The sequence below is a fragment of the Cucurbita maxima genome, unplaced genomic scaffold, assembly GCF_002738345.1.
Source record: "Cucurbita maxima cultivar Rimu unplaced genomic scaffold, Cmax_1.0 Cma_Scf00004, whole genome shotgun sequence".
NCBI lineage: Eukaryota > Viridiplantae > Streptophyta > Magnoliopsida > Cucurbitales > Cucurbitaceae > Cucurbita > Cucurbita maxima.
The window spans coordinates 2,495,490-2,519,746 of NW_019272020.1; the positions used below are offsets into that span (position 1 = coordinate 2,495,490).

General features: G+C 39.0%; 6 protein-coding genes, 1 long non-coding RNA gene and 1 other non-coding gene across 9 annotated transcripts; 3 read left to right on the forward strand and 5 right to left on the reverse strand.

Annotated features, from left to right (window-relative positions):
* Nucleotides 1–78: 78 nt before the first annotated feature.
* Nucleotides 79–2,178, reverse strand: LOC111478361 (heat shock factor protein HSF24). The gene is made up of 2 exons (XM_023122567.1): nucleotides 1,588–2,178; nucleotides 79–1,139 (listed from the first exon to the last, which is right to left on the reverse strand). The coding sequence occupies exons 1-2, from the start codon at nucleotides 1,789–1,791 to the stop codon at nucleotides 450–452; spliced, it is 894 nt and encodes a 297-aa protein (XP_022978335.1). The 5' UTR covers nucleotides 1,792–2,178; the 3' UTR covers nucleotides 79–449.
* Nucleotides 2,179–4,931: 2,753 nt separating this feature from the next.
* Nucleotides 4,932–5,733, reverse strand: LOC111478729. The gene is made up of 2 exons (XM_023123156.1): nucleotides 5,265–5,733; nucleotides 4,932–5,148 (listed from the first exon to the last, which is right to left on the reverse strand). Exons 1-2 carry the CDS (start codon nucleotides 5,650–5,652, stop codon nucleotides 5,072–5,074), a joined length of 465 nt encoding a protein of 154 aa, XP_022978924.1. The 5' UTR covers nucleotides 5,653–5,733; the 3' UTR covers nucleotides 4,932–5,071.
* A 1,496-nt stretch (nucleotides 5,734–7,229) lies between these two features.
* On the forward strand, nucleotides 7,230–8,612 carry LOC111478727. The gene has a single exon (XM_023123152.1). The coding sequence runs from the start codon at nucleotides 7,263–7,265 to the stop codon at nucleotides 8,388–8,390; it is 1,128 nt and encodes a 375-aa protein (XP_022978920.1). The 5' UTR covers nucleotides 7,230–7,262; the 3' UTR covers nucleotides 8,391–8,612.
* Nucleotides 8,613–10,204: 1,592 nt separating this feature from the next.
* On the forward strand, nucleotides 10,205–12,145 carry LOC111478728. Of its 2 annotated transcripts, none has more exons than XM_023123155.1 (4): nucleotides 10,205–11,148; nucleotides 11,252–11,561; nucleotides 11,635–11,716; nucleotides 11,880–12,145. In XM_023123155.1, exons 1-4 carry the CDS (start codon nucleotides 10,629–10,631, stop codon nucleotides 12,042–12,044), a joined length of 1,077 nt encoding a protein of 358 aa, XP_022978923.1. In that variant the 5' UTR covers nucleotides 10,205–10,628; the 3' UTR covers nucleotides 12,045–12,145. The 2 variants fall into 2 exon arrangements, with proteins under 2 accessions (XP_022978923.1, XP_022978922.1); XM_023123154.1 differs by having other exon boundaries at nucleotides 10,206–11,148; nucleotides 11,841–12,145.
* Nucleotides 12,146–12,776: 631 nt separating this feature from the next.
* On the reverse strand, nucleotides 12,777–14,960 carry LOC111478829. The gene is made up of 5 exons (XM_023123319.1): nucleotides 14,605–14,960; nucleotides 14,306–14,499; nucleotides 14,083–14,116; nucleotides 13,376–13,989; nucleotides 12,777–13,288 (listed from the first exon to the last, which is right to left on the reverse strand). Exons 1-5 carry the CDS (start codon nucleotides 14,921–14,923, stop codon nucleotides 13,034–13,036), a joined length of 1,416 nt encoding a protein of 471 aa, XP_022979087.1. The 5' UTR covers nucleotides 14,924–14,960; the 3' UTR covers nucleotides 12,777–13,033.
* A 3,500-nt stretch (nucleotides 14,961–18,460) lies between these two features.
* Nucleotides 18,461–19,041, reverse strand: LOC111478158. Its single transcript, XR_002717416.1, has 2 exons — nucleotides 18,796–19,041; nucleotides 18,461–18,690 (listed from the first exon to the last, which is right to left on the reverse strand). It is a non-coding gene; the product is annotated as an uncharacterized LOC111478158 (long non-coding RNA).
* An 825-nt stretch (nucleotides 19,042–19,866) lies between these two features.
* Nucleotides 19,867–20,649, reverse strand: LOC111477638. Its single transcript, XM_023121503.1, has 2 exons — nucleotides 20,212–20,649; nucleotides 19,867–20,136 (listed from the first exon to the last, which is right to left on the reverse strand). The coding sequence occupies exons 1-2, from the start codon at nucleotides 20,647–20,649 to the stop codon at nucleotides 19,867–19,869; spliced, it is 708 nt and encodes a 235-aa protein (XP_022977271.1).
* A 745-nt stretch (nucleotides 20,650–21,394) lies between these two features.
* LOC111478904 lies at nucleotides 21,395–21,530 on the forward strand. Its single transcript, XR_002717570.1, has one exon. It is a non-coding gene; the product is annotated as a small nucleolar RNA Z247 (small nucleolar RNA).
* Nucleotides 21,531–24,257: the final 2,727 nt, after the last annotated feature.

Sequence of the window (24,257 nt, forward strand, 5' to 3'; positions counted from 1 at the left end):
CACAGTTGTTTTATTAACCAATAGAAAGCAGAGGAAACGATCTTTGTCTAGGCTTCACTGCCCTTGCACACTAGACACTGAATCAATTTCCTTTTTTCTTTTTAATAAAAGAAATCAAACTACACTTTGATGTGTCAATATGTTGACAAATATTGGCGACAATTGAAAGGATTGTTGAAACATTGCAAATATGTTTTGAATCAAGAGATGGGATGGGATACCCTTAGGAGCTTCGATGATATCCACCCTTGCTTACATGCATCTCTCTCTACTTCCTACAATATAACAATTTTTACATATTACTAATATCAACATCAATATCAGTATCAAAACCGATATTGATATCTAGCCCTTTTGAACTCTCTACAGATTATATAATATATTATTATTATTATTAGTTTAATTCTACAAACGCCGTCGTCTCCTACCGTTGCTGTGCTCGGTCGTCGTCAGTTGCAGAGATTGCTGCTCGTCATCAACGGCGCGTGCATCTCAACCGACTTCATTGCTTTCGCATGTGGTGCGTTGCTGCACCCTATTTTCTCCTCTCTCACCCTTTTCATCTTCTTCTTCTCCTCCTTCCCTTTCAACCAAACCCCAAACAGCTTCAGAGTTTCGCCGCCGTTACCTACACTCCCTTCTTCTTCTTCTTCTTCTTCTTCTTCGTCATCGTCGTCGTCGTCGATCTTACCCTTGCCTTTCAGATCTGCGCCCGAACCACGATTCCTCATGATGTTGTTGATCTGATCCGGCGCCACCTTCAAATAGTCCGTCAGAAAGACTACCAGCTCGTCACACTGTTTCTTCGTCTGTGCCAGCTCCGAATTCAGTATCTCGTTGTCCTTCCTTAATTTCTCGTTCTCCTCAGTCAGATCGGCGAATTGTGCCATCGTTCCCATCTCCACCGATCCCGGATTCTTCGAATCCGGCGATGAAGTCGAAGTCGATCCGATGTCCTCCCCGGAGTTTGACGGCGAAGAGTTGCCTCCTCCGCCGAATTTACCGGGATGTGCAGTCTGCGACGGTTGCGACATCACAACCGTCTTTCGGCGACGGATTTTGGAGAGGAGGTCTTTGTGGCCCCGTCGGAAATTGTCGTTGGCGAATTCCCATTTGTCCGGTACTATCTTCCGGAACCCCTGGATTAGGGATAACCCAAAATCAATCAATTAATTTAATTAATTGGTAAAGATTCGGTATACGGATGAAGACATGCGGCAATTTCGTCGGAGTGGGAGAAAAACAAAGAATAATCCAACACGTTGGTTTAAAAATTGAACAATATAAAAAATGTGTGAAGAAGTCTCTAGAGGCATCTGGACGGTGTGAAATTCACGACTTTTCTACGCTATCATTCCTGAACTAAATTCATGTGATCCTGTGGTTGTAAAAATGCAGAAACCAATGGTTTATATAAAGAAATTAAAAAAAGAAGAAGAAGAGCCCCAACAAGGGTGTGAATCCAAAGGGTAAATAAGAAATTGAATCAATTACAAAGCTAATATGAGTTGTTTGTATTTGATAAACTAAAAGAGGGAGGAAATTAATTGCATGAATAAAGTTGGAGAGAGCGGTGGGTTGGCTTACGTAAGTGTTAAGCTGACGGACAAAGCTAGAGAAGTTGTTGTGTTTGAAATAAGTGGGAAGCAAATCTCTGGCGAAATCGGCGGTCTTCCAGACGATGAAGGTAGCGCCAGATTGGTTCCAGGAAACGACGTCGTCGGTGGCAGGATCGTCGACGAGCTGGTAGGTCTTGGTGAGAAAGGGCGCCGGGAGGGACCTCTGTGCCATAGATGGGAAGAAACAGGGGAGCTAAAAACAATATTGTAATAGGAAGAAAGAGGAAGAGAAATAGCGGATGCAGAGAGTCAGAGGACGGTGAGATGGCTGAAGAGAAGAAGAGCGGTGAGGAATTCCCAACCCCAGCAGTAGAATCCAGAGATGGAGGGAAGGGGTCTGTCAAATTCCATGACGGAGTGGAGGGAAGAAATGGATCATAACCACAAATGGGAACAACAGTTGAACCCAGATTGCAATTATAATGGAACGGAATGGAACTCTTCCTTCCCCAGTTCCTGTAACAATAATAACAATAAGGGCCCTTTTTAAAAAGAAGAAGAAGGGAAGGAAGAAAGAAAGGAGGGAGTTGGTTCTAGAAGTGTTGAGAAACAAAGAGAAGGGAATAAAGAATATAATAAAATAAAATAAAATAAATAAATTTGAAAGAAAGGGGGGAGGAACAGAAAGAACCAGTCCGCCCTCCTCCACTAATACCTGCTTCTAATTCTTCAACCCCTTTGAAAATACACACACAAAGCAGTAGATGGAGCAGATAAGAGAGGAAAAACAAAAGAGGCTGTTTCTTTTGAAATGTTTCTTTAGTTGAAGATAAGCACAATCATGTTGGAAAGAGAAAGAGAAAGGGAAAAAGAAGCGTAATTTGATGGGAAGGAGGGCGTAGTAGGTAGGTACAGACGTTTCATTTGTGTTCTTCAAACATTTTCACGGACATGCCGAATTGAAGGCTGGTTCACACTTGTCCAACACCCCCTTCTAAATTCATAACCTTCTTTTTTTTTTACCAGAAACAACAAAACTGTATGGGGCTCAAGTGTAGTAAAAGAAACGTTCGTTAGGAGTGTGAATGCGGGATTTGGACAGCACATTGTTTTGAACATGTTGTTGGTCGTAGTTTTGACGCGCCACGCCCCATATCCCAAACCACCCAAGCCGAGCCTTGTGGAAATGTGTATATATATATATATTATATATCATAAGGTCAATGTGATGCGCATCGAATTCCAACGCCATCCCTCCGTGGAATTGGAACGCCCGCCATGCCCAGCCCGCCCCAGACCTGGAGGCTGCCCTTTTCTATTCCCCTTTTTGCCTAACCTTTTGACGAAGTACGCAACCAAACATATCCCCATCACCTCACCATTCATCAATATATATGACGGGAGTGTCACCAGTGATATCATATAAACATCTGCAGGTCAAAAAGGCATTGTATTGTGCATTGTTTCACAAAGTCAGGGGTTTAGTCAATTAAAAGCGCCTACCGTCGAGATAATTCAATTTAAAGAATACAGATTATTCAACCATTCAAACAGTTGAGGAGTATTAGAATATGTTGGAAACTTTCCAAAGATGGTTCCGCAAATCTGTCGGCATTTGCTTCAGCTTAGCTTAGCCAGTATGAATTATCCATAATTGTTTAAACTAAATAACAAATGTAATTAACTTCCCACGAAAACAAATAATAAATTCATGGTTATTATCTAAATAATGTATGGATGCATTATTATGAATCTGAAATCTTAGGAAATTGACTTTTGAAACATCATCGTATTCAATCAAAAACCATTTTGGCAGAAAGACAAGACAGGTGTGTGCTCTGGTTTTTTTCTGCTTTGAGAAGCATTTAATTCCACCAATTTTTCCAAAATAGAAATTTCTTAAAACCTTCTCAAACAATCCTTACAACATTTGAGTTTGATTGTCGGATACTTTTACAGATTCAAATTCTGTCTTTTCATCTTACATATTTTAAAAAACAACAGTTGACCCAAAACCGTAAATTTTGTTCCAAATGTGAAACATGTGTGAGTTTTGACTTTAAAGAAAGATCCTTTTATTTTCCTTTTCCCATTGTGATATTGAAATTTGTGACATTAATTCTTTTAATTATTGTTGCTTCAACTTGCACTCGAATTTTGACTTTGAATGGATCTTCAAGCCCATATGACTGAAGAGTTCAAAACCATCTGCCATTAATATTTATGCTTTGACTGACCGAATTTGTACTAAAGTGATGCAATTTTTAGAAATGAAATCAAATTAAATGGAACCTAGCTCTACTCAGCGTGTGCGTGATTGTAGGCATGATTGACTGTAACATTAATTTTAAGTAATTCAATGTGTGATTCTCCTCCTAGAGAATAAGAAGTAGGAACAATTTAAAGCTAGGGTGAGAATGTCTATTTAGTTAGACTGTGATTCAGGATGGAACACCTCCAGTAGTTCGAGTGCAATAGAATTATGAAACATAATTAGAGGGTAATGCTCTTGGTGCTCCTGACCGAACCAGACAAAGAGAGTCGGAACTAAAAAAAAACATGGAGACATGAATCCATGTCAAGACTCTTAAACCACCTTAAAGACCTAGAAGATCACCCCAACAATTTTGAAAGAAAAAAAAGTAGCCTCCGCCTATAGTCAGTCAGTACAGTGTCGGAGCAGTCAGTACCGGCCATTCTAAGTGTGAGGCACCGACTTGATGGTTTGCTAGATTACCGGTCCAAATTTTATGATAGTTTTCCATGGTTTTTTTTTCATCCTACATTGAATGGTCGGTTAGTCTTTGGACACCTCTATATACGGAGTATGACACCATATTTACAAATTATTTAAGAACAATTTGCAAATATGATATCAGCTTTGATCGCCAACCTAAAAATACCCATTAATAATAGATAGCTATTCTGCATGGTGGGTATTATATATTGTCGGTAGCCCCAGAATGGGTCCAATTGGACTTTCCATCCATCAAAGCCCCATCAGTGGTCTGGAAACCACTGCCCAAGATGGTCTAAAAATAGAGAAAATATTGGGGTAAGGTACATAAACGAGTTTGGATACAAGGGTAAAGATCCTTTTCATCGTCCTGCTTCTCATTCATCAAACAAGACTTTTCCAAATCGATAATTTGGTGCTCTGACTCCACCCAATCCAACAATTCTTCCCCTGCTTCATAAGCTTCGTTTAGCTAGCTTAACTAGGAAGCTTTTCCTAAGAATATATACATGATTTCAAAAGGAAGAAAGAGCCAGCTGCCCCCACATTCTGCCAATTCCTTGTGTTCGCTGAATATAATATGTTAATATATATCTATGGAGTCGATTTGACATCGGAATTTGAGAAACAGAGAATTCAATAAAAAAAAAGGAACTTGGATTGTTGAGGATTAAATGTGTATGTGTTGATTAGAATCTGTAGTCAAGCCAGAACGGAAGTTTGGGAAGAAAAAAAAAACACGATACAAATTTTGTGATGAATTGATCGGCAATAATCAATACTGCCGTACTGAACAAGCAACCACCTGCGCCCATTGCTTCAGCCTTGCTTTCACCGTCTGCGGATTCTCCCCTGAAAACCCAGTTCGAAATTGCCCGACACCCAAACAGACAAAAGTAAAATCAAGACCGTTGGATTCTTACAATTTTCACTATTCAATTTCAAGGGTTGTAAAGAAGGTAACATACCGAGGCTGATTATGGCGGCGGGGCTACTCTGGGCAGAGGGAGAAAGAGAGTCCGAAACAGGGGAAGAACAGAGAGACTCCGACGAGTTCGAGAGAGTGCGATAGTAGTGCTTGTTGACTGCGTGGTAAAAACCCAACGCCGGGAAAGTTTCACAGAGTCGAGGGTCCACCTCCGGAGAGTTGAATCCGAACCCCAACTCAACGCAGGCTTTGAGTTCTTCGAAGTCGTCGTCGGTCACGCTCTTGCTCCGCCGAATCTTGCTTTGGGTTTTGCGGCGGAGCCAGGCCTCCTCACGGTCCGCATCCGGCGACCAAGACAAGTGCTTGTAGAGTGGGAAAGGCCGTGCCAAGGCCGGAGGCGGTGAGCGGAGATCGTCAGTATCCGACATGTTTGCACTGCCGGGGGTCCGGAGACCTCGCCGGAGAGAGCAATTGGAATGGGGATTTCTTAAGGGAGTGGACTAAAAGGGGAATATAGGGAGCTCCGGGTTGGGGTTGGTGGTAGGCCAGGGGTAAAGACTTCAACTTTGGTTGGACCTCGTCATGCTGACCTGTCGCCGTTCTGCCTTTTTTCCCAAGTTTATTTCATCCTTTTTATTTCCTTCCAAAATGCAAATAAAAAAGGAAAATGTGAAAAGGGTCCATATCTAGTAGCGGTAGACTTTGACGGTTTCGAACACGGTTTCCATGGTTGGAAGGAACAAAGGAGAGGTGCTGATGCTGATGATGATAGTACGCTTAAACAGCATGTTTTTGAAAGGCTAACCAAAACCATTTGGGGTGCTTGAATTGGTACCTTTGCTGTCAGTTCCCCTTTGAAGCCTTGAAACTCTCTTCTGCATGGAATGTTCCTTCCATCCCCCCTTCCACTCAGTTTTGGAGTAATTTTCTTAACATTTTCAACACACACACACATTCCCATCTCACTTTCACAATCACGCCTGTCCCTGCTGAAAATCGAAGCAGCTCAATGAATTCAACCCACTCTATACACGATCACACCAAACTGAACTCTATTATTGCCCACCTACTTCAAATAGTTTTTGAATAATTATCAAACTACTCTTGGTTCATGCTCATAAATATAATAAAGACAATGGGTTTGTAACATACACTCTGTGTAATTATCTTGAAGAATTAAAAACTCCATTTTGGCAACAACAAGAATACCAAGGATTTGGTAACCCATCACCACCAACAACATGTTTATGGAGGTATAAATGTACCATAATAATGGATGAATTTATTATTATTATTATTATTATTCAAGTTGCCTACCATCATACCCCTCTTACTTACATTCTAATTCAATTCAATTAAAGTTTTAAGCAACGAAAAAGATGTTGTTTCGGTATCATTTCATGCACGATGCCAAGACATCTACCTATGAAAAATAATTGCGAAATAAGTTGCTTAGCAAATCATAAAAGAGGATATAATTTTTTAATAACAACTTGAAACAAATTATTAGAAAGTTTGTAGGAGGATGAAGAATTCAAATCCCTATTTTCTATAATTGAGCAGTGATATTAAAAATGAATATAAATTTAATGACGAAAACAATATTAAAAATTGAAAAACAATTTATACGCTTTCTTTTGATGGCAACCCTAAGTTTTAGATATTGTTTTGGAGAGCGTAACCATTTTGTTTACCAAACAAATACATGTTATTGTAATGTGTGAAAATGACATAATTGGGGAAACACCACTTCACGTGCCAATCACATGTTTCTTGTTGTTTTCAGTTGTGTATCACGTTCAACGGTACAACTGATTTCCTTTTGCTTCTATTTTTTTTTATTTTTTTTTATGAGGTAAATATGATTAAATCAGTGCAGAAAAAGAAAGCAGTGTCTTAAAATCTGATGTGGGGTCCACACCATTAACATTTAACACCCACACTACACATCTCTTCTCTCCGCCCTCGACCTCTATAAGTACCTCACCTTCTGTTTCTCCCCATCTTCTTCTTCTTCTTCTTCTTACTGCTCCATTCAATGGTGGATGTTGACAGAAGGATGGCCGGTCTCAATCCGGCACATATTGCCGGACTCCGACGCCTCTCCGCCCGTGCTGCTGCCGTTACTCCTTCTCACCCTGCACGCGCCGGACTTCTCTCCTTCTCTTCTCTGGCTGAGAAGGTCATCACCCATATGCGCAACACCGGCGTCCAGGTGCAACCGGGCCTCTCTGTCGCCGAGTTCGCTCGAGCCGAGGCCGAGTTTGGCTTCGTTTTCCCTCCGGATCTCCGAGACGTACTGTCCGCCGGTTTGCCGGTGGGTCCTGGCTTCCCCGATTGGCGAGCTTCCGGCGCCAGGCAGCATCTAAGAGCGACGCTCGATTTTCCAATTGCGGCCATCAGTTTCCAAATCGCGAAGAATACGTTCTGGTCCAAGTCATGGGGTCCGAGGCCCTTAGACCCGGAAAAGGCACTACGGGTTGCGAGAAATGCTCTGAAGAGAGCGCCTCTTTTGATTCCCCTCTTCAGTCATTGCTACATTCCCTGCAAGCCATCTCTGGCGGGGAACCCAATCTTCTCCGTCGATGAGAATCGGATCTCCTTTTGCGGTCTGGACCTATCCGATTTCTTCCAGCGGGAATTTCTTATTCGGAGCTTCGAATCTGATGCCCACTTTCTCAAAAAGCAAAGGTCCATCACTGAAAAATCGGCCGGCTCCTCTAACTTCTCGCGACGGAGCCTGGACACCGAAGCAAGAACGCCAAGGTGGGTGGAGTTCTGGAGCGACGCCGCCGTTGATCGGCGGCGGAGAAACTTGTTGTCGTCGGCGTGTTCATCGTCGGATAGGGTATTCGAGATGCCGAGATCGGGAATTCCGAAATGGGTAAAGGACTACATTGAAGAAATAGGATCGAGACTGAGAGAAGGGGGATGGAGCGAAACGGACATTTCAGAGATGGTACAGGTGTCAGCCTCCGGATTCTTCCAAGGAGCGATGGTTATAGTGGACAACCAGGCGGTTCTAGACGCTCTACTTGTAAAAACGGATGGGTTTTCGGAGCTTCTCCGAAAAGCGGGATGGAGCTCTGAAGAAGTGTCGTACGCTCTGGGGTTCGATCATCGACCCGAAAAGGAACGAAAACCGGCAAAGAAGCTGTCTCCATAGCTGGTGGAAAGAATCGGGAAACTGGCAGAGTCGGTTAGTGGGTGATAGTAGTAGGGGCATCCCAATCCCCCAGCTGCCAAGATTCCTCATTTTGCCTCTTTTTAAAATTTCAAGGTCTTGGGTTTAAAATTTGTTTCACACCCACGGTCATTACTATTTTATATTTATTTATATATGTGTATAAACCATAGTACACTAATGGAAAAAGGATCCGTTCATGTATGTATGTATGTATGTATGTATGTTTTTTCTTGTTTTTAAGAATTGGGTCTCACTCCAATCCAATTGGAATCACAGAAATAGAAGCATGGAAAGGAAAAATGAACGAAAGGGGGATTCTGGGAGAGGCGGGAGCGTGGGACACCCAAACGACCATGACATTCCATGCAACCAAACGACCATGACAGATTATAAGGTTAAACAGAGTGTTTAATATTTTACGCACGTGGGTTCTAATAAATAAAGTAGATAAGGTTGGAAGGCATTGGAAAAGCGATTTGAAATAGTTGGGGATATCATTTTATTGTATTAAATGCAGTAGAGGAAGACGCATAGAAAAATGATGGGGAGTGAGATGGTATGGGCCAAATGGGCCTCTGATGCTGGGCTCTAACATACTCTTCTGACCCAGATCAAGTTTGTCTTGTTAGGTCGGCTCCAAGTAACATGGCCTGGTGTCATGGTGTTCATATTCATTTAGCTTCAAATCCTTGGTATCACTCCTGAAGGAAGGTACAGGAAACGACAACAAACTTTATAAAAAAGAAGAAGAAAAGATTAGATATGAAGTCCCTGGTCTTGTTATTTAATCCGTTTACTTTAATGCAAAATCATAGAGATGATAGGACAGGGGGTTGGGTTGAATGGGTAATACAAATGATTGAACAAAAAAAGAAAACTTTAAACTTTAAAGTAACTAAAAACTGAAACAATAATTGAAGTCATATGATTTTTGTTTGTTATAGAGAACAGGGAATAGACATTGCACATGTCCCAAGGCCAAAGGGATGCACCCCTTTCTATCACCTTCTCACACTTACATGCACCTCCTCTCTCGACACACACTCCTTTATTTATTTCCTACAAATAGCCTACCAACCGGCATTCATTTTTATACCAAGCAAATTCAAAAGTTGTAAGACCGATATACCGCGGACTTGAGTTGTTAGAACAGTATGCCAATGAAGACGCTAGGCCATCAATGAGGGTGGATTATTAAAGTTGAGCTTTTTGTTGACTCATACGAGTACTCCACCATATTTAGGTACTCAAAAACACCATCATTGATGGAGATTGATGATAATATATGTTGAGGTCATGTCAACTCTCGGCCTCTTTTACTTTGTCTTTATTTGCACATGGAAATAACAACACTTATTTATCTTAATAACTTGTTAACAAGTATGGTAAACTGCCAAAACTAATAAGAAACAAGTCAAACACAAAATTACTTCTGAATGGTAGGCACTATTTAATCCCACTTGCAACTAAATTAAAAATGTGTACTTTGTAAGATTCCTTAAAAAAAACAAAACAAAAATTAAAAAGAAGAAATGGCATGTGAGGGCAGGCAATGAAAGAAGCCCATATTTGAACCCCCTTTTTACTGTTCTAATAATTCATTTCTTTTTTATTTGCACCGAAAGCATTGGCGGAGGCAGAGAACAAAAAACAAATCTCTCTCTCCATCAATTCAATCTTTTCCACTTTTTTTTTTAGATTACCCCCCACACAAAAGAAAAAAGAAATCAACTTTATCTTCTTAAAACCGTAAACTAACACAAAATTGCTATAAAACAAAGTGTTGATTGAAACTAAACGTTGGAAATGTACCCATCTCTTCAACTTACCCAAAGCTTTGGCACCATTCATCCATCAATCCGTCAGGCATAGATGTACGACAAGCCAAGAAAAAGTTAACTCCGAATTGGTTGAAGTGCTTTTCAGGATTCCCATCATTCTGGATGCCAAGTTCCTCCACTTTCAGGCAAACTAGTTTCTAATGAATCTGATGTGATTCCGAATGTGGCCGTGTCCTTCCTTCCTTCCTGCTAATTCACTCCAATTTATAGCAACCCAAGGAAACGAAGGAAAGAGAACGAAGTTTCCAGATACCCCCCACACCGCAGGTATCTTCCACAAAAATGGACGGAAGAATAGTGTTGAAAGCGGAATTCTATCGATAGAGACGTAGAGACCCTTGTTACTCTTTACTGTTACCGTGTTGTACTGTTCACGATGAAGGAAAGAATTTGCAGTTCTTCCTACAATTTCAGTGCGTTTCCAAGTCCTGGTGTTTCAAATTACTGGGAAATCAATGTAATGAACCAAAGGGGTTGTAGCTCCGAGCGAATACCTCATCCTAATAGCAACACCCGGCGGAGGAATGCCTCTGTCGTTGCCTTCTCACCCTTTTACGGTAGGACGCCGCCCTCCAAATGGGAGGATGCTGAGCGATGGATTAGTAGCCCTGTTATGGGCAGTGGCTTCAGCAGGAGTTTTCAGTCTCACCTACAGAGAAGACCAAAGGGATCGTCAGAAGTTTGTATTATGACACCCCCCGAGAATAGGGGTTTTGCCACCTCCAAACTGGGCTCTGCTCTTTCCACTGGCGTGTTGGTGGCTGATGGGATTTCTATCTGCTATGGCGGTAGCATTGAAAGGGGACAATCTTATCCAGAGTGTACCATCCAACCATTAATTTCCGCACCCAGATGGTCAAATTTACTGAACAACTCGCCACTGCCAAGCTTTCAAGGTATCTCTTTCTTCTCCCTGTTAATTCATACAGTTGTTTTGAGTTGGAGATTGGTGGTTCTTAAGATGTTCTTTGTGGCCCTGTTATCATAACCTAACCACAGATGAAAAACATGATGGTTCCGAGGAGACAATGGATTCGGGCGTCGTTACACGACGGAATGTGGCAACCCAAATGAGCGGTGGTGAAGATTCCACACCTTCATCTCCTCAGGGGAATGCCTCACTTCCCTCTTCATCCCCTTCAATACACCAATGTATGGTTGGAAAAGAGAGGGAGCATTGTTGTAAACAAGAAGTGAGAGTTGTTGAGGTAGACAGGGGAGCCACGGAGATGCAGAGATCCAAAGGGGAGGACTTCCCACACCTTGGAAACATGAATGAAAATGCTACGGGAGCTATTCAGGTTTCCAAGTAGGTGTTGTTTACAACATGTTTTGAAGTGGAGTTTATTTTATTGGAATGTAAGTGGAATTGTAATGTTTAGGTTGCAGAGAGAAGAAAGCAAGATAAGAGCATGGGAGAATTTGCAGAAGGCGAAAGCTGAGGCTGCAATACGCAAACTGGAGGTTAGGGTCTGTTTTAGTTTTAGCACCAAAATCTGCATCTTTCACTCTGTTTTGTTGTGGGAAAAGAATCCTTTACAAAATTTCATTGGAATTGAATCAATGATGATGAGGGATGTTGATTCAGATGAAACTTGAAAGGGCGAGATCATCATCAATGGATAAGATACTGAAGAAGCTGGGGAAGGCACAGATGAAAGCACACAGAATGAGGAACTCATCAGAATGCGATGGAAACCAGAGAGCTCGCAACACAAACAACTTCCTCCCCTTCCACAACCACGTGTGGATTGGTTTCCTCAAGCGTTGGTTCATCTGCCATGCTTCCTGATTTCTCCAGGTAGCATCTGAAGCTTTTGTGGTCTGTCTTTACAAATTTACAGACTAGCTTAGCTTCGTAACTTGGTTGGTTTTTTCATCATTACTTGTTTTGGAACAATAAATTAGAGCTGGCTTCTGGCATCTACTTTTGAATATGATCCACAATCAAAAATATGTAACAAAGGACCTAAAAATGAAAAATATAGATATCTCTGGATGGAATCTCTAATCTCATTCCCATTCCCATTCCCAGTATAAACAAAGAATCCTCTCCGGAGTGCATCTTGTAAAATAGACTATTAAGGATAGATGTTTACCATATATATGACGAGAATTTTTGGAGTATTATTTGATCCTTTATTACCATCAAATTTCTAGATATTTGTTTTTATTATATTTACTTTTTATTAAAGGAATGTATCTTCTATTCATGTATTATTCTTTTCATTTATTGTTATTTCCATATAATCAGTAATTTATTTGATTCTCTCGACTATTATAAATCTAGAACTTTCACCACTATTTAGACATATAGTAATTTTAGCAAATATTCTCGAATACATCATCATAATAAGTATAATAAGTATGTATGAGATATCATAAGTTTTTTTTTTTTTTTTTTAATTACATCTTTGTAATTTTTTACAATTCTCTTGAAAACGTAGCACATAATAGATTATTGTGGAAGTTCTTTAATTTAGTATTCCTTAGAGATGTGCAAACAATTGAAACCACAACTTCCAAGAACAAACCAACAAAATGGAACGTTGAAATGTGTTTTGAAACATGAATAGCAACAACACACGAACACTTGAACATAACATAATAATTTAAGAAACATAAAGACTTACTATGTACCCAAGTAGGGCTCCTTATTCGGTTACACTTGTTGGAATCATATTCAGTTCATCACACTTATTATTTAACAGAACACTTATCATATTTCCGTTTCATTTATGAGAAGGAACCCATTCAGTCTTCACACCCTCCTACTGGGGTTTAGGGAGGAGAAACCAGGAAGCCTTTGGTACCCAAGCGAGTTGAGTTGACATAATCTTGAGGGCAATGAGCATTAACTCCAGGCACCAACAATCCAAACATCCTCATCATTCTCAAAGGCACTCCTTCCTTGTACTCCCTTCCCTTTATCCATACAATTACTAAGCTTCTTCCCAACTCCATGAATGCACGAGTTCGCATCATCACCGCTCCCACTATCGAGAAATAGTTCTTGAATGGCTCTTCTTCAAGAATCTGGAAACCCCACCAAAAACCATTTTTTATTTTTTGAATCTAGATTGGATTGTAAACAATTAATTTATTAATTGATTAATGAATTACCTTGGCTTTATAGAAGATGTCGAAATAAATACAGGATCCGTAGTGTTTGAACATAAAGGCCTTGTCATCCAGGGGTAGCCGAGGGACCATGTCAAACCCATACACGAATCTGTGGTATCCAATCTTGTATTGCGAGAATGCTTTGACCATAAACTCTCCAAATTTGGGGTCTCCAACCCGAGGTTGTCCATATGTGTACACTCCCTCTAATCTTTGTAGCAGGAACTTTTCCTCATGGAACACCAAAATAAAGGGAAATAGTGCGGCCAAAGCGCCGCCTAGGCTGTGTCCAGTTACCACGAACTTGGCGTTCTCATTTTCTTTGAGAAGTTTAGTCAGCTTTTTTCTGAGGGTGTAATAAGCCAAAGGCTGGTTTTTATCTTTTCCGTCTACTTCCTTGGGCCATCCAACGGATTTTTGTAAGCCCAGTGCTTTCATAAACCCGGCATGGACTTTTCCAACGCCTTCCATCTCGTACCAAGACAGTTCCATGTCGGTCATCCAGTCGTAAGCACTGAAGGGCGATGTGCCTCTAAATGTCACCACGAAGGTGTCACAAACAGGATTCTTATCCCGAAACATGCATGCTTGTGTCGACCGTTTCTTTTGATATTCTAGTACAAATTCAAAAACATCATTTATTATTTATTTATGCACATACAATAATACATGCAGGAGTAGCAAATTGAAAATGAATATGGTGTTACCATTCCAAAAGTTGAAAAATCCCAAAAATTCCATCTGCATGATAACAAGAAAATATTTGAGAGACTCAACTAAGAGGGTGTGGCAAACCACGGACTTCCACAATTTTATAATATTCTTCACTTTCAACATAAGTTCTCGTGACTTATTTTTTATTTTTAGAAAAAGGCCTCCTATTCTTTATTTATAAATTTATGATCAACCTCCTAATTATGGTTTATGTACCTTCCAAACATCCTTCACGATCTTTGTAACGCGAGCTTCATTCTCATAGACTAGTTTAGAAGCCATCATGCAGAGAGCAGCGTTGTAGTTGGCATCCCCAGGCTTTATACTTTGGTCTAACGTTGTTCTTTCATCCATATAACCAATTATTGACTGGTAATCCGCCGATGAGCTGTCCGGTAATTTCAACCTCACTGCATAAAACCACATATATATTTGAATGTTATTTCCTTTTCCTTAAGGTTATTAAAACAGAATATTAATTAAGTAAATGGGAGGGAAGTGGAAGTGGGGGTGACATCGGAAGATATTGAGGAGGCCAAAAACGCCGCCGTTGGCCGACAAAAAGTTGAGGCTGAACTCAACGACGAAGCCAAGGAAGGCGAGTGGGGCGGCAAACAATTGGAGGAGCTTCAGGACGATGATGGAGATGATGATGAGAAGTCTGTGGGCGAAATTGAACTCGGCGGGGTGGCTGGATTCTACGAATTTTCTTTCATGGATCTTGGGGGAGAACAAGAATTTTAACAAGTCGAAGACGTCAAGGTCTTGGGGCTTGAAAAGCATGAAGCTTTTGGAGAAGGCCTTGTTGCAGATATCATCAACAACAGCAGCCATGGCGGGAAATCAAGATGTAGCGAGGATGTCTTGATGAGGGGACTTGATGTTGTCAAGGTAATATAAATAGTAGTGCTGAATTATACTTTACCGTATATAACACACTAATTTTTTATTATAGGTATATATCTACCTATCACATTTCATTATTTATTCGTCCCTCTTCTTTCAAGGTTGTGGCTCCCTCTCTTTCCATTGAAATTTCACTGGCTCCTCCGCTTACTGTTCTATGGTCGACTTCAATTCCTCGTAATAATAGTGCTCTGAAAAGAATCAATGTCTCTAGATTGATCTATCATTGTGGCTCTTCACCCACTCTTAAGGGTCTTTTTATTCGTCCGTTAAAATATGCTCGAGATATTCTTACTCGTGCTCATTCGTTTGATATCAAACTAGTCTACAATGCGCAGACTCCATTCTTTGCCCCTCTCTTTCTTTCTTTGTCTAAAATAGACCATAGAGTCCACATTTTGAGTTTCTACTCTCTTCTTCCTCTCTCTCGCCATTTTCTCGAAATAGAGTCATTGCCCTAATTCTGAACCCTCTACCTTAGGTCTCTATAATCCACAACTCATGGTTGTTTCTCAACCCCTCATTGCTGATAGTTCTCTTTTTTCTAATCCTACTCTTTATTAATCGGCATCTTGTTTATTGACTTTTCGTTTGACTCATCAATTTCTATCTATTTTTCTGCTTACATACTCTTTAGTTTCATTTTGATGATCAAGAAAACACTGTTATACCCAACTAGACATCTTTTCCAAAACAGGTTGACATCTTCACAAAAAATGTTTCTCGATCTCTCTTTAAATTTTTCAGATCCAGGCTTCACGTTCGCTCAAATCCAAATCTCAACTTGTGGGGCTGTTAAAGATATTTAGTCATGAATTATAACTTACCATATATATCATATTTGATATTTTATTATACGCAAATATTTATATATTTGCCTCGTATACATTTGTTGTTCTTTCTTATCCTTGTAATTTATTTGATTCTCTAAATGATTTTAAATAGAGAACTTTCCTAGTGGGATGGTTTCAACAAATATTCTTACTAGTACGTATGTACGGTGTAAATCTGTATTAAACGAGGGTTTAGACTCACTGCCTCTAGCGTTTTTAGAATGACACAACAACTTAAATTATTGAATTATTAATTTAATTAAATAAACAATTAATTATTCTAATAACCAATATTAAGAACGAAGGTGGTTATGTTGGTCATATTTTCAAAATTAATTGTAAATTGTAAATTGTAAAATGAATTTATTACGTCATCGGTTGTATTTATTGCGTACATTTATTCATGCACTAAATAGACTCGTCGCATTTATTTGTGAAATTATTTTGTTGAATACACGTTTGAATTAAAATGAAAGGTTGTCATCCACCCTCAAGGGTTTTTTGAATTATAAATAAATTTCAATTTGAAAAATATATAGTTTTATAAAACAGACTTTTGGTCTCAAAAAGAAAAATAAAATAAAATAATTTTCTACTTTTTTCTTCCTAATATTTTCATATTACATAATACTCTATTTGGTTTAATATTTTATGACAAATTTTAAAATCTTATATAATTTTGAGGCATTAAAAATAATTTCAGACGAATAAAGTATTTTCCACGAAGGAACTGGAGAAGGGTGATTTAGGGTAGAAAAACACGATTTGTTGTCTTGATTTAATATAAATTAATTGATTCTAAATAATTAATTATTAATTGAATTAAATAATTAAATGTAATTATTTAAAAATTGAATACTCCTACTAAATTATGTAATTGAAAATTTGATAGAAGTTTGTTGATTTTGAGTAACTAACTATAATTATTTAGGAAATGAATACTCCTCCTAAAATTATTAACTACAATTATATTAAACTTGACAGTGCAAAATTGATTATGCTTGAGGCTAATTAATTCCCTAATTTTGAAGGTGGGTTGTAACGCTCTAATTTTTTTAAAAAAATAATTTTGTAAAATTAAAATAAAATTGATAGAATTGAAGTGGTCCTAGATTTAATAGGCTTATATTTAGGTAATTATGTTTTTGAAATTTCGTATTTAAAATTTAAATTTATTAGTTTTAGAACTTAGTTTTTATCACTAAATTTCTTTAGAATATGGCTCTTATTAAAAAGTGGGAGCGAATTAATAAAGGCATAAACCTTTTTAGAATTAACGAAGGCCCACCCTTTTAATTACTTAAACCACATGCTAAATCTCTAAACTCTTTATTTAATTCTAAAGGGTTTTATTGTCGGTGAATTTTATTAAAGATTGGATTTAATAGTTGTAACTTGGGTTGGAAAGAGAATCGATAAGGTCACCTTCCCTTTGGATCTAAATGTTCTTTTTTTTGAATTGGACATGTATGCACTTATATAGTGAATTGTGATATATTATGGACATGATTTATAAAATATTTTGGGGCTTATTTTATTTTATTCACGACTAATGGGTGGTAGTGTTGATTATTTTGCTATTATTACCGTAGTCACGTTCGGGCGGTGATAACTATGTGTTGATAATCACATGGATGTGATGATAGCTGGTTGACATTGGTTAATTGTAATTACTTCCATGGTTATCTTGGATAATGAAAACATTTTGTGGAAAAGTTAACTTCAATATGTTCTAATAGCTATCTAGTAAGGTCCCTCAATTATAGTTATGATATCTATATAAACGTTTACATATTTAACACTTAATTAGGGGTATCTTAGTAAGTATTTCACTATATTTTTAAAATGATTTACATGCAAAAGCAAGATCATATGACAAGAGTGACGAACAGAGTGAAAAAGTCAATTATAAACACCTTTAAAGTTTTTGTATTTTTTTTTTTTCAAACGTTTACATATTTAACACTTAATGGGAGGTTGGGTGCTCTACTTTACCTTATTTGCCTTAAATAAGGTCTAAATTGGCTTCAAAGCAAACAAAACCTAGGAAAAGAGGTATTATATGTATACTAAGTTGCTAAGCCGAGAAGCCGACTCGCCAAGCCGTAGTCAGAGCCGATGACGCCGCGTAAGCTGAAAGAGTCACGTATCTGTATGAGCGACACGTGTCACGGGGGGGTGGTGGGTGGGGAGGAGCCTTGTGTTCGGGCGGCGTTCTGGGTCGAGGTTGCGGCGCGGTCTTGGGCCGTTTGTTATGAGTTTCCGGGTCGAACTTCAAGTGGGTTCTGGACTTGGGCCGCAACTTATTTGGGCCTCGGGGAAATTGGGTTACTGGAGGTAGGGTTGTCACTCGGGTATCCGAACCGAATGCGACCCGGATCCACAGACTTCATTTTTCTTTTTTTTTCTGAATCCTTCCATCTCTGGTCATAAGTTCTTTATGTGTATATGAGATATCATAAGTCTTCAATATATCCCTTTTTTTTTTAATCACATCTTTGTCATTATTTACTATTCTGTTTTTTATATATATATCTTCTGAAATTCTACTATTTACTATGGTCGAACTTTTTTTAAGATTGTAGAATTATTATTCCTTAGAGATGTGCAAACAATTAACTTCCAAGAACAAACCAACAAAAATACCAACACACAAACACTTGAACATAACATAATAATTTAAGAAACATAAAACTTATTCGTAACGCGAGCTTCATTCTCATAGACTAGTTTAGAAGCCATCATGCAGAGAGCAGCGTTGTAGTTGGCATCCCCAGGCTTTATACTTTGGTCTAACGCTGTTCTTTCAACCAACTATTGACTGGTAATCCGCCGATGAGCTGTCCGGTAATTTCAACCTCACTGCATAAAACCACATATATATTTGAATGTTATTTCGTTTTCCTTAAGGTTATTAAAACAGAATATTAATTAAGTAAATGGGAGGGAAGTGGAAGTGGGGGTGACATCGGAAGATATTGAGGAGGCCAAAAACGCCGCCGTTGGCCGACAAAAAGTTGAGGCTGAACTCAACGACGAAGCCAAGCAAGGCGAGTGGGGCGGCAAACAATTGGAGGAGCTTCAGGACGATGATGGAGATGATGATGAGAAGTCTGTGGGCGAAATTGAACTCGGCGGGGTGGCTGGATTCTACAAATTTTCTTTCATGGAGCTTGCGGGAGAACAAGAATTTTAACAAGTCGAAGACGTCAAGGTCTTAGTCATATTTTCAAAATTAATTGTAAATTGAATTTATTACGTCATCGGTTGTATTTATTGCGTACATTTATTCATGCACTAAATAGACTCGTCGCATTTATTTGTGAAATTACATCCACCCTCAAGGATTTTTTGAATTATAAGCAAATTTCAATTTGAAAAATATATAGTTTTATAAAACAGACTTTTGTTTTTAAAAATTTCTTTAATTTTTTTTCCTCTAACATATTTGTCTCAAAAAGAAAAATAAAATAAAATCTCTTTCTACATTTTTCTTCCTAATATTTTCATACTACTTAGTACTTTGTTTGGTTTAATATTTTATGACAATTTTTAAAATCTTATATAATTTAGAGCATTAAAAAATAAAATATTTATGGTATAAAAAAGGAATTGTTGTTTTGAGTTAATATAAATTAATTGATTCTAAATAATTAAGTGTAATTGTTTAAAAAATTGAATACTCCTACTAAATTATGTAATTGAAAATTTGATACAAGATTATTGATTAGGAATAATTAACAATAATTATTTAATTAGATTTGGATAATTATGGTTTTCCAATTTTGTATGAGAAATTATTATTTCAAATTCGGAATTTATTAGTTCTATAATAATTTGGAATTGTGTTTAGAAGATTCTATTGGAAATCTAAATTAATTTTTTTTATTACTATTTTATTCTTAATTTTTTTATTCTTGTAATCGTGAAGCTAACTAAAAGAGGCCCAAGCCCTCTTGGAATTGCTTAAAGCACATGGTAAAGAGTGTGGAACACATATCATCTAACGCAACAGTTTTAATTTTAATTTTAAACAAGTTACTGAATTTTGACATCATACTCGTTCAGAAAAGGATCTGCGGAACCCAAGCGAGTTGAATTAACGTAATCTTGAGGACAATGAGCAGGAACTCCAGGCAATAGTAATCCAAACAGCCTCACAATTCTTAAAAGAACTCTTTCCTCGTACTCCTTTCCCCTTCTCCACCCAATTGTGAAGCTTCTTCCTATCTCAAAACATGCATGTATTCGCATCAGCACCGCTCCTACTATCGAGAAATAGTTCTTGAATGGCTCTTCTTCCAGAATCTGCCAACCCCACCGACAAATAAGAAACGTTTCTCTTCAATCTATCTATGAATAAATGTAAGCTTAACTAATTACCTGCGCTACATAGTTCCAGTCGAAATAAATACAGCGTCCAAAGTGTTTGAACATCAAGGCCTTGTCGTCCAGGGGCAGCCGAGGGACCATGTCGAACCCATAAACAAATCTGTAGTACCGAATCTTGTATTGCGACAGTGATTTCATCATGAATTCTCCGAATTCCCCGTCTCCCACCCGAGGTTGTCCGAATGTGTATACTCCTTCTAATCTTTCCAGCAGTAAGTTGTCCTCGTGGAACGCCAAAATAAAAGAAAACAGGATGGCCAGAGCACCGCCCAGGCTATGTCCAGTCACAACAAACCTTGTTCGCTCATTTTCTTTGACAACTTCCCTTAGCTTCTCTCTGATGGTGTAGTAAGCTAAAGGACGTCTTTGCTGTTGTGGGTCTATTTCCTTGGGCCATCCGAAGGATTTCTGTAAGCCAAGCGCTTTCATAAATCCGCCGTGGATTTTACCGATCCCCTGAATCTCGTGTTAGAATTGGTCAATCCATTAGAATAGCTTGAAGTTAGTCATGCCATAAGAATAGGCTTACTTCGTTAGTTTCCTATGAAATCGGATCTATTAGTTAATCTTTTGCCAATATAAATAGAATATGTCCTCAATAGTGTGAGGCACAGTTTTGCATAAACTTGATATGGTATCAGAGCAGAAATAAGATCCACGAGATCCATAGCCTCTGCTGTTAAACATGTCAATCCCAATCAACACAATGTCTTCTCCGTCGATCAGTCAGGTGATTAGTGTTAAGCTTACACAAGAAAATTATCTACTGTGGTCTACCCAAATCCTTCCCTACTTGCGTAGCCAAAACCTTGTTGGTTTTGTGGATGGATCCATGCCTGCACCAAGCCAGACGATCGCCGTTGAACCAAGTGAAGAAACAGGGAATCGCAAAATTATCATCAACCCTGAGTTCACAGTCTGGTACCCCCAGGACCAGCTGGTACTCAGCCTCATCAACTCATCAGTCACTGAGGAGGTTCTCAGCACGATGGTTGGAATCACCACTGCACGAGAAGCCTGGATTACGCTGGAGCGACAATTTGCTTCCACATCTCGAGCAAGAGCAATGCAGATCCGTATGGAACTCTCTACTATCCAGAAAAAGGACATGACAATTGCTGACTACTTTCGTAAAGTAAAACATCTTGGTGATACACTTGCTGCCATTGGCAAGCGAATAGAGGATGAAGAACTCATCGCCTACATGCTGCAAGGACTTGGTCCAGATTATGATCCTCTAGTCACAAGCATTACAACCAGAACAGATGTATACACTGTCAGCGACGTGTATGCTCACATGCTGAGCTATGAGATGCGGCACTTGCGTAAGGGTACATTTGAGCAACTTTCATCTGCTAACAATGTCAATAGGATATCCATTCGTGGAGGTGCCAATGGAGGTCGAGGTAGTCGCGGTCGTAGTCGTCAGTTAAATAGTGGTCATGGACAATCAAGGCGTACTGTGAACAATCCTGGACGTCAACCATCAAAGACACAAAGCAGCTCAGGCATTGTCTGTCAGATTTGTGGTAAGCCCAATCACGATGCTTTGCAATGCTGGCACAGATTTGATCAGGCATATCAAGCCGAAAATAATCTCAAACAAGCAGCTTTGGCAACTAGTGGATACACTAGTGACACAAACTGGTATGTTGACACTGGAGCCACAGATCATATCACCAATGACCTAGAGAGGCTTACCACCAGAGAACGCTACACTGGCACCGACCAAATTCAGGTTGCAAATGGCGCAGGTTTGTCTATCTCTCATATTGGGAATTCATTAATTTCTGGTTCATCTCTTGTTCTGAAACATATCCTATATGCTCCTAAAATCAATAAGCACCTAATTTCAGTACAAAGACTAGCATCTGATAATAATGCTGTTGTAGAATTTCACCCAAACTATTTTTTGGTTAAGGACCGAGTCACGAAGAAACTCCTGCTCCACGGTAGATGTAAGAATGGCCTATACGTTCTACCGCATAATTTCAGTCAAGCCTTGCTGACAGCCAAACTTTCGAAAGAACAATGGCACAGAAGGCTAGGGCACCCTGCATCTCCAATTACCATTAGAATTCTACAAGATAATAATTTAGCTATAGATACTAATATTCCCTCTTCCTCAATTTGTAATGCTTGTCAATTAGGGAAAGCACATCAATTGCCATTTGGTTCTTCTCAGCATGTATCTACAGCACCCCTTCAATTAATTCACACTGATGTATGGGGTCCATCCATTGCGTCAGTAAATAATTCCAAATATTATGTTTCCTTTGTTGATGATTTTAGTCGTTATGTTTGGATTTACTTTCTGAGATGCAAATCTGATGTTGAGTCTGTGTTCCTTCAATTTCAAAAACATGTTGAAACTATGCTAAATACCAAAATTCGCTCCGTCCAATCAGATTGGGGGGGTGAATACCATCGGTTACACAATTATTTCAAATCCACAGGCATTGAACATCATATCTCCTGTCCTCACACACACCAGCAGAATGGGTTAGTCGAAAGAAAACACAGACACATTGTAGAAACTGGCCTTGCTTTACTCGCTCAAGCCAACATGCCTCTATCCTACTGGGATGAAGCTTTCAACACAGCTTGCTTTCTTATAAATAGAATGCCCAGCCGAACCATACAACAAGACACACCACTTCATAAATTGTTTGGTAAAAGTCCAGACTACTCCATGCTTAGGGTGTTTGGCTGTGCTTGCTGGCCTAATTTAAGGCCTTACAACAACAAGAAACTGAGTTTCAGAACTACTAGATGTATATTCTTGGGTTATAGTTCTTCTCATAAGGGATATAAATGCTTAAATAGAAGTACAGGACGTATTTACATCTCTAGAGACGTGGTTTTCGATGAAAATATTTTTCCTTTTGAAGAATCTAAGCCACCAAACAAAACCACAAATCCACATCATCCTGTTCTACTTCCAGCCTTAGCCAAACTTGCTAGTTTTTACACTGAAAATGCTCTTACAGATATTGAACCAGTTGTTAGTAATTCCCATATGAATGATGGTCAAACTGATAATATTGCTAGTGACAACTTGTCTGGTGTCAGCTTATCTTCTGCAGATAATACAAGAAGTTCAGAGGAAATTGCAGAATATGAAGCTGAGAGCAGTTCGATCAATGCTCAAAACCAAACTCATGAACATGTGTCTGATCAACCAACTGAAGCAGCTAGTCAACATCCAATGCGAACAAGGTTGAGAAATAACATTGTACAAGCTAAACAATTCACTGATGGAACTATCAGATATTCAGAAACCTCAAGAAAATTCGCAAGCGCTGTAACTATCACAACTCCGATCATAGAGACTGCTACTGAACCTCGAAACCTGCAGGAAGCCATGCAACATCCAAGATGGAGAGGAGCAATGAATGATGAGCTCTCAGCGCTAAAACGAAATGCCACTTGGGATCTAGTTCCACCCAAACCTGGAATAAATCTCATTGATAGTAAATGGGTGTATAAAGTGAAAAGAAAAGCAGATGGGTCAGTTGAAAGATTAAAAGCAAGATTAGTTGCCAAAGGATTCAAGCAAAGATTTGGTGTTGATTACACTGATACTTTTAGCCCTGTGATCAAACCGTCAACAATCAGGGTCATTCTTTCGCTAGCAGTAACCAAGGGCTGGAATATGAGACAAGTTGATATCCAAAATGCATTTTTGCATGGAATTCTGAAAGAGGAAGTGTACATGCGACAACCACCAGGATTTCAAGACTCAGCCAAACCAAAGAATTACATATGCAAGCTCAAGAAAGCCCTTTATGGCCTGAAACAAGCCCCAAAAGCTTGGCATTCAAGGTTGACTGGAAAACTTATTGAGTTAGGCTTCAAGGCTTCAGTAGCTGATTCATCTCTTTTTATTCTCAAAAACAGAGAGATAACTATCTATATGCTCATCTATGTTGATGATATAATTATTGTGAGCTCCTCTGATCAAGCAACCGAAAGGTTGATTCAGAAATTGAAAATAGATTTTGCAGTAAAAGATTTGGGTGATCTTGAGTATTTTC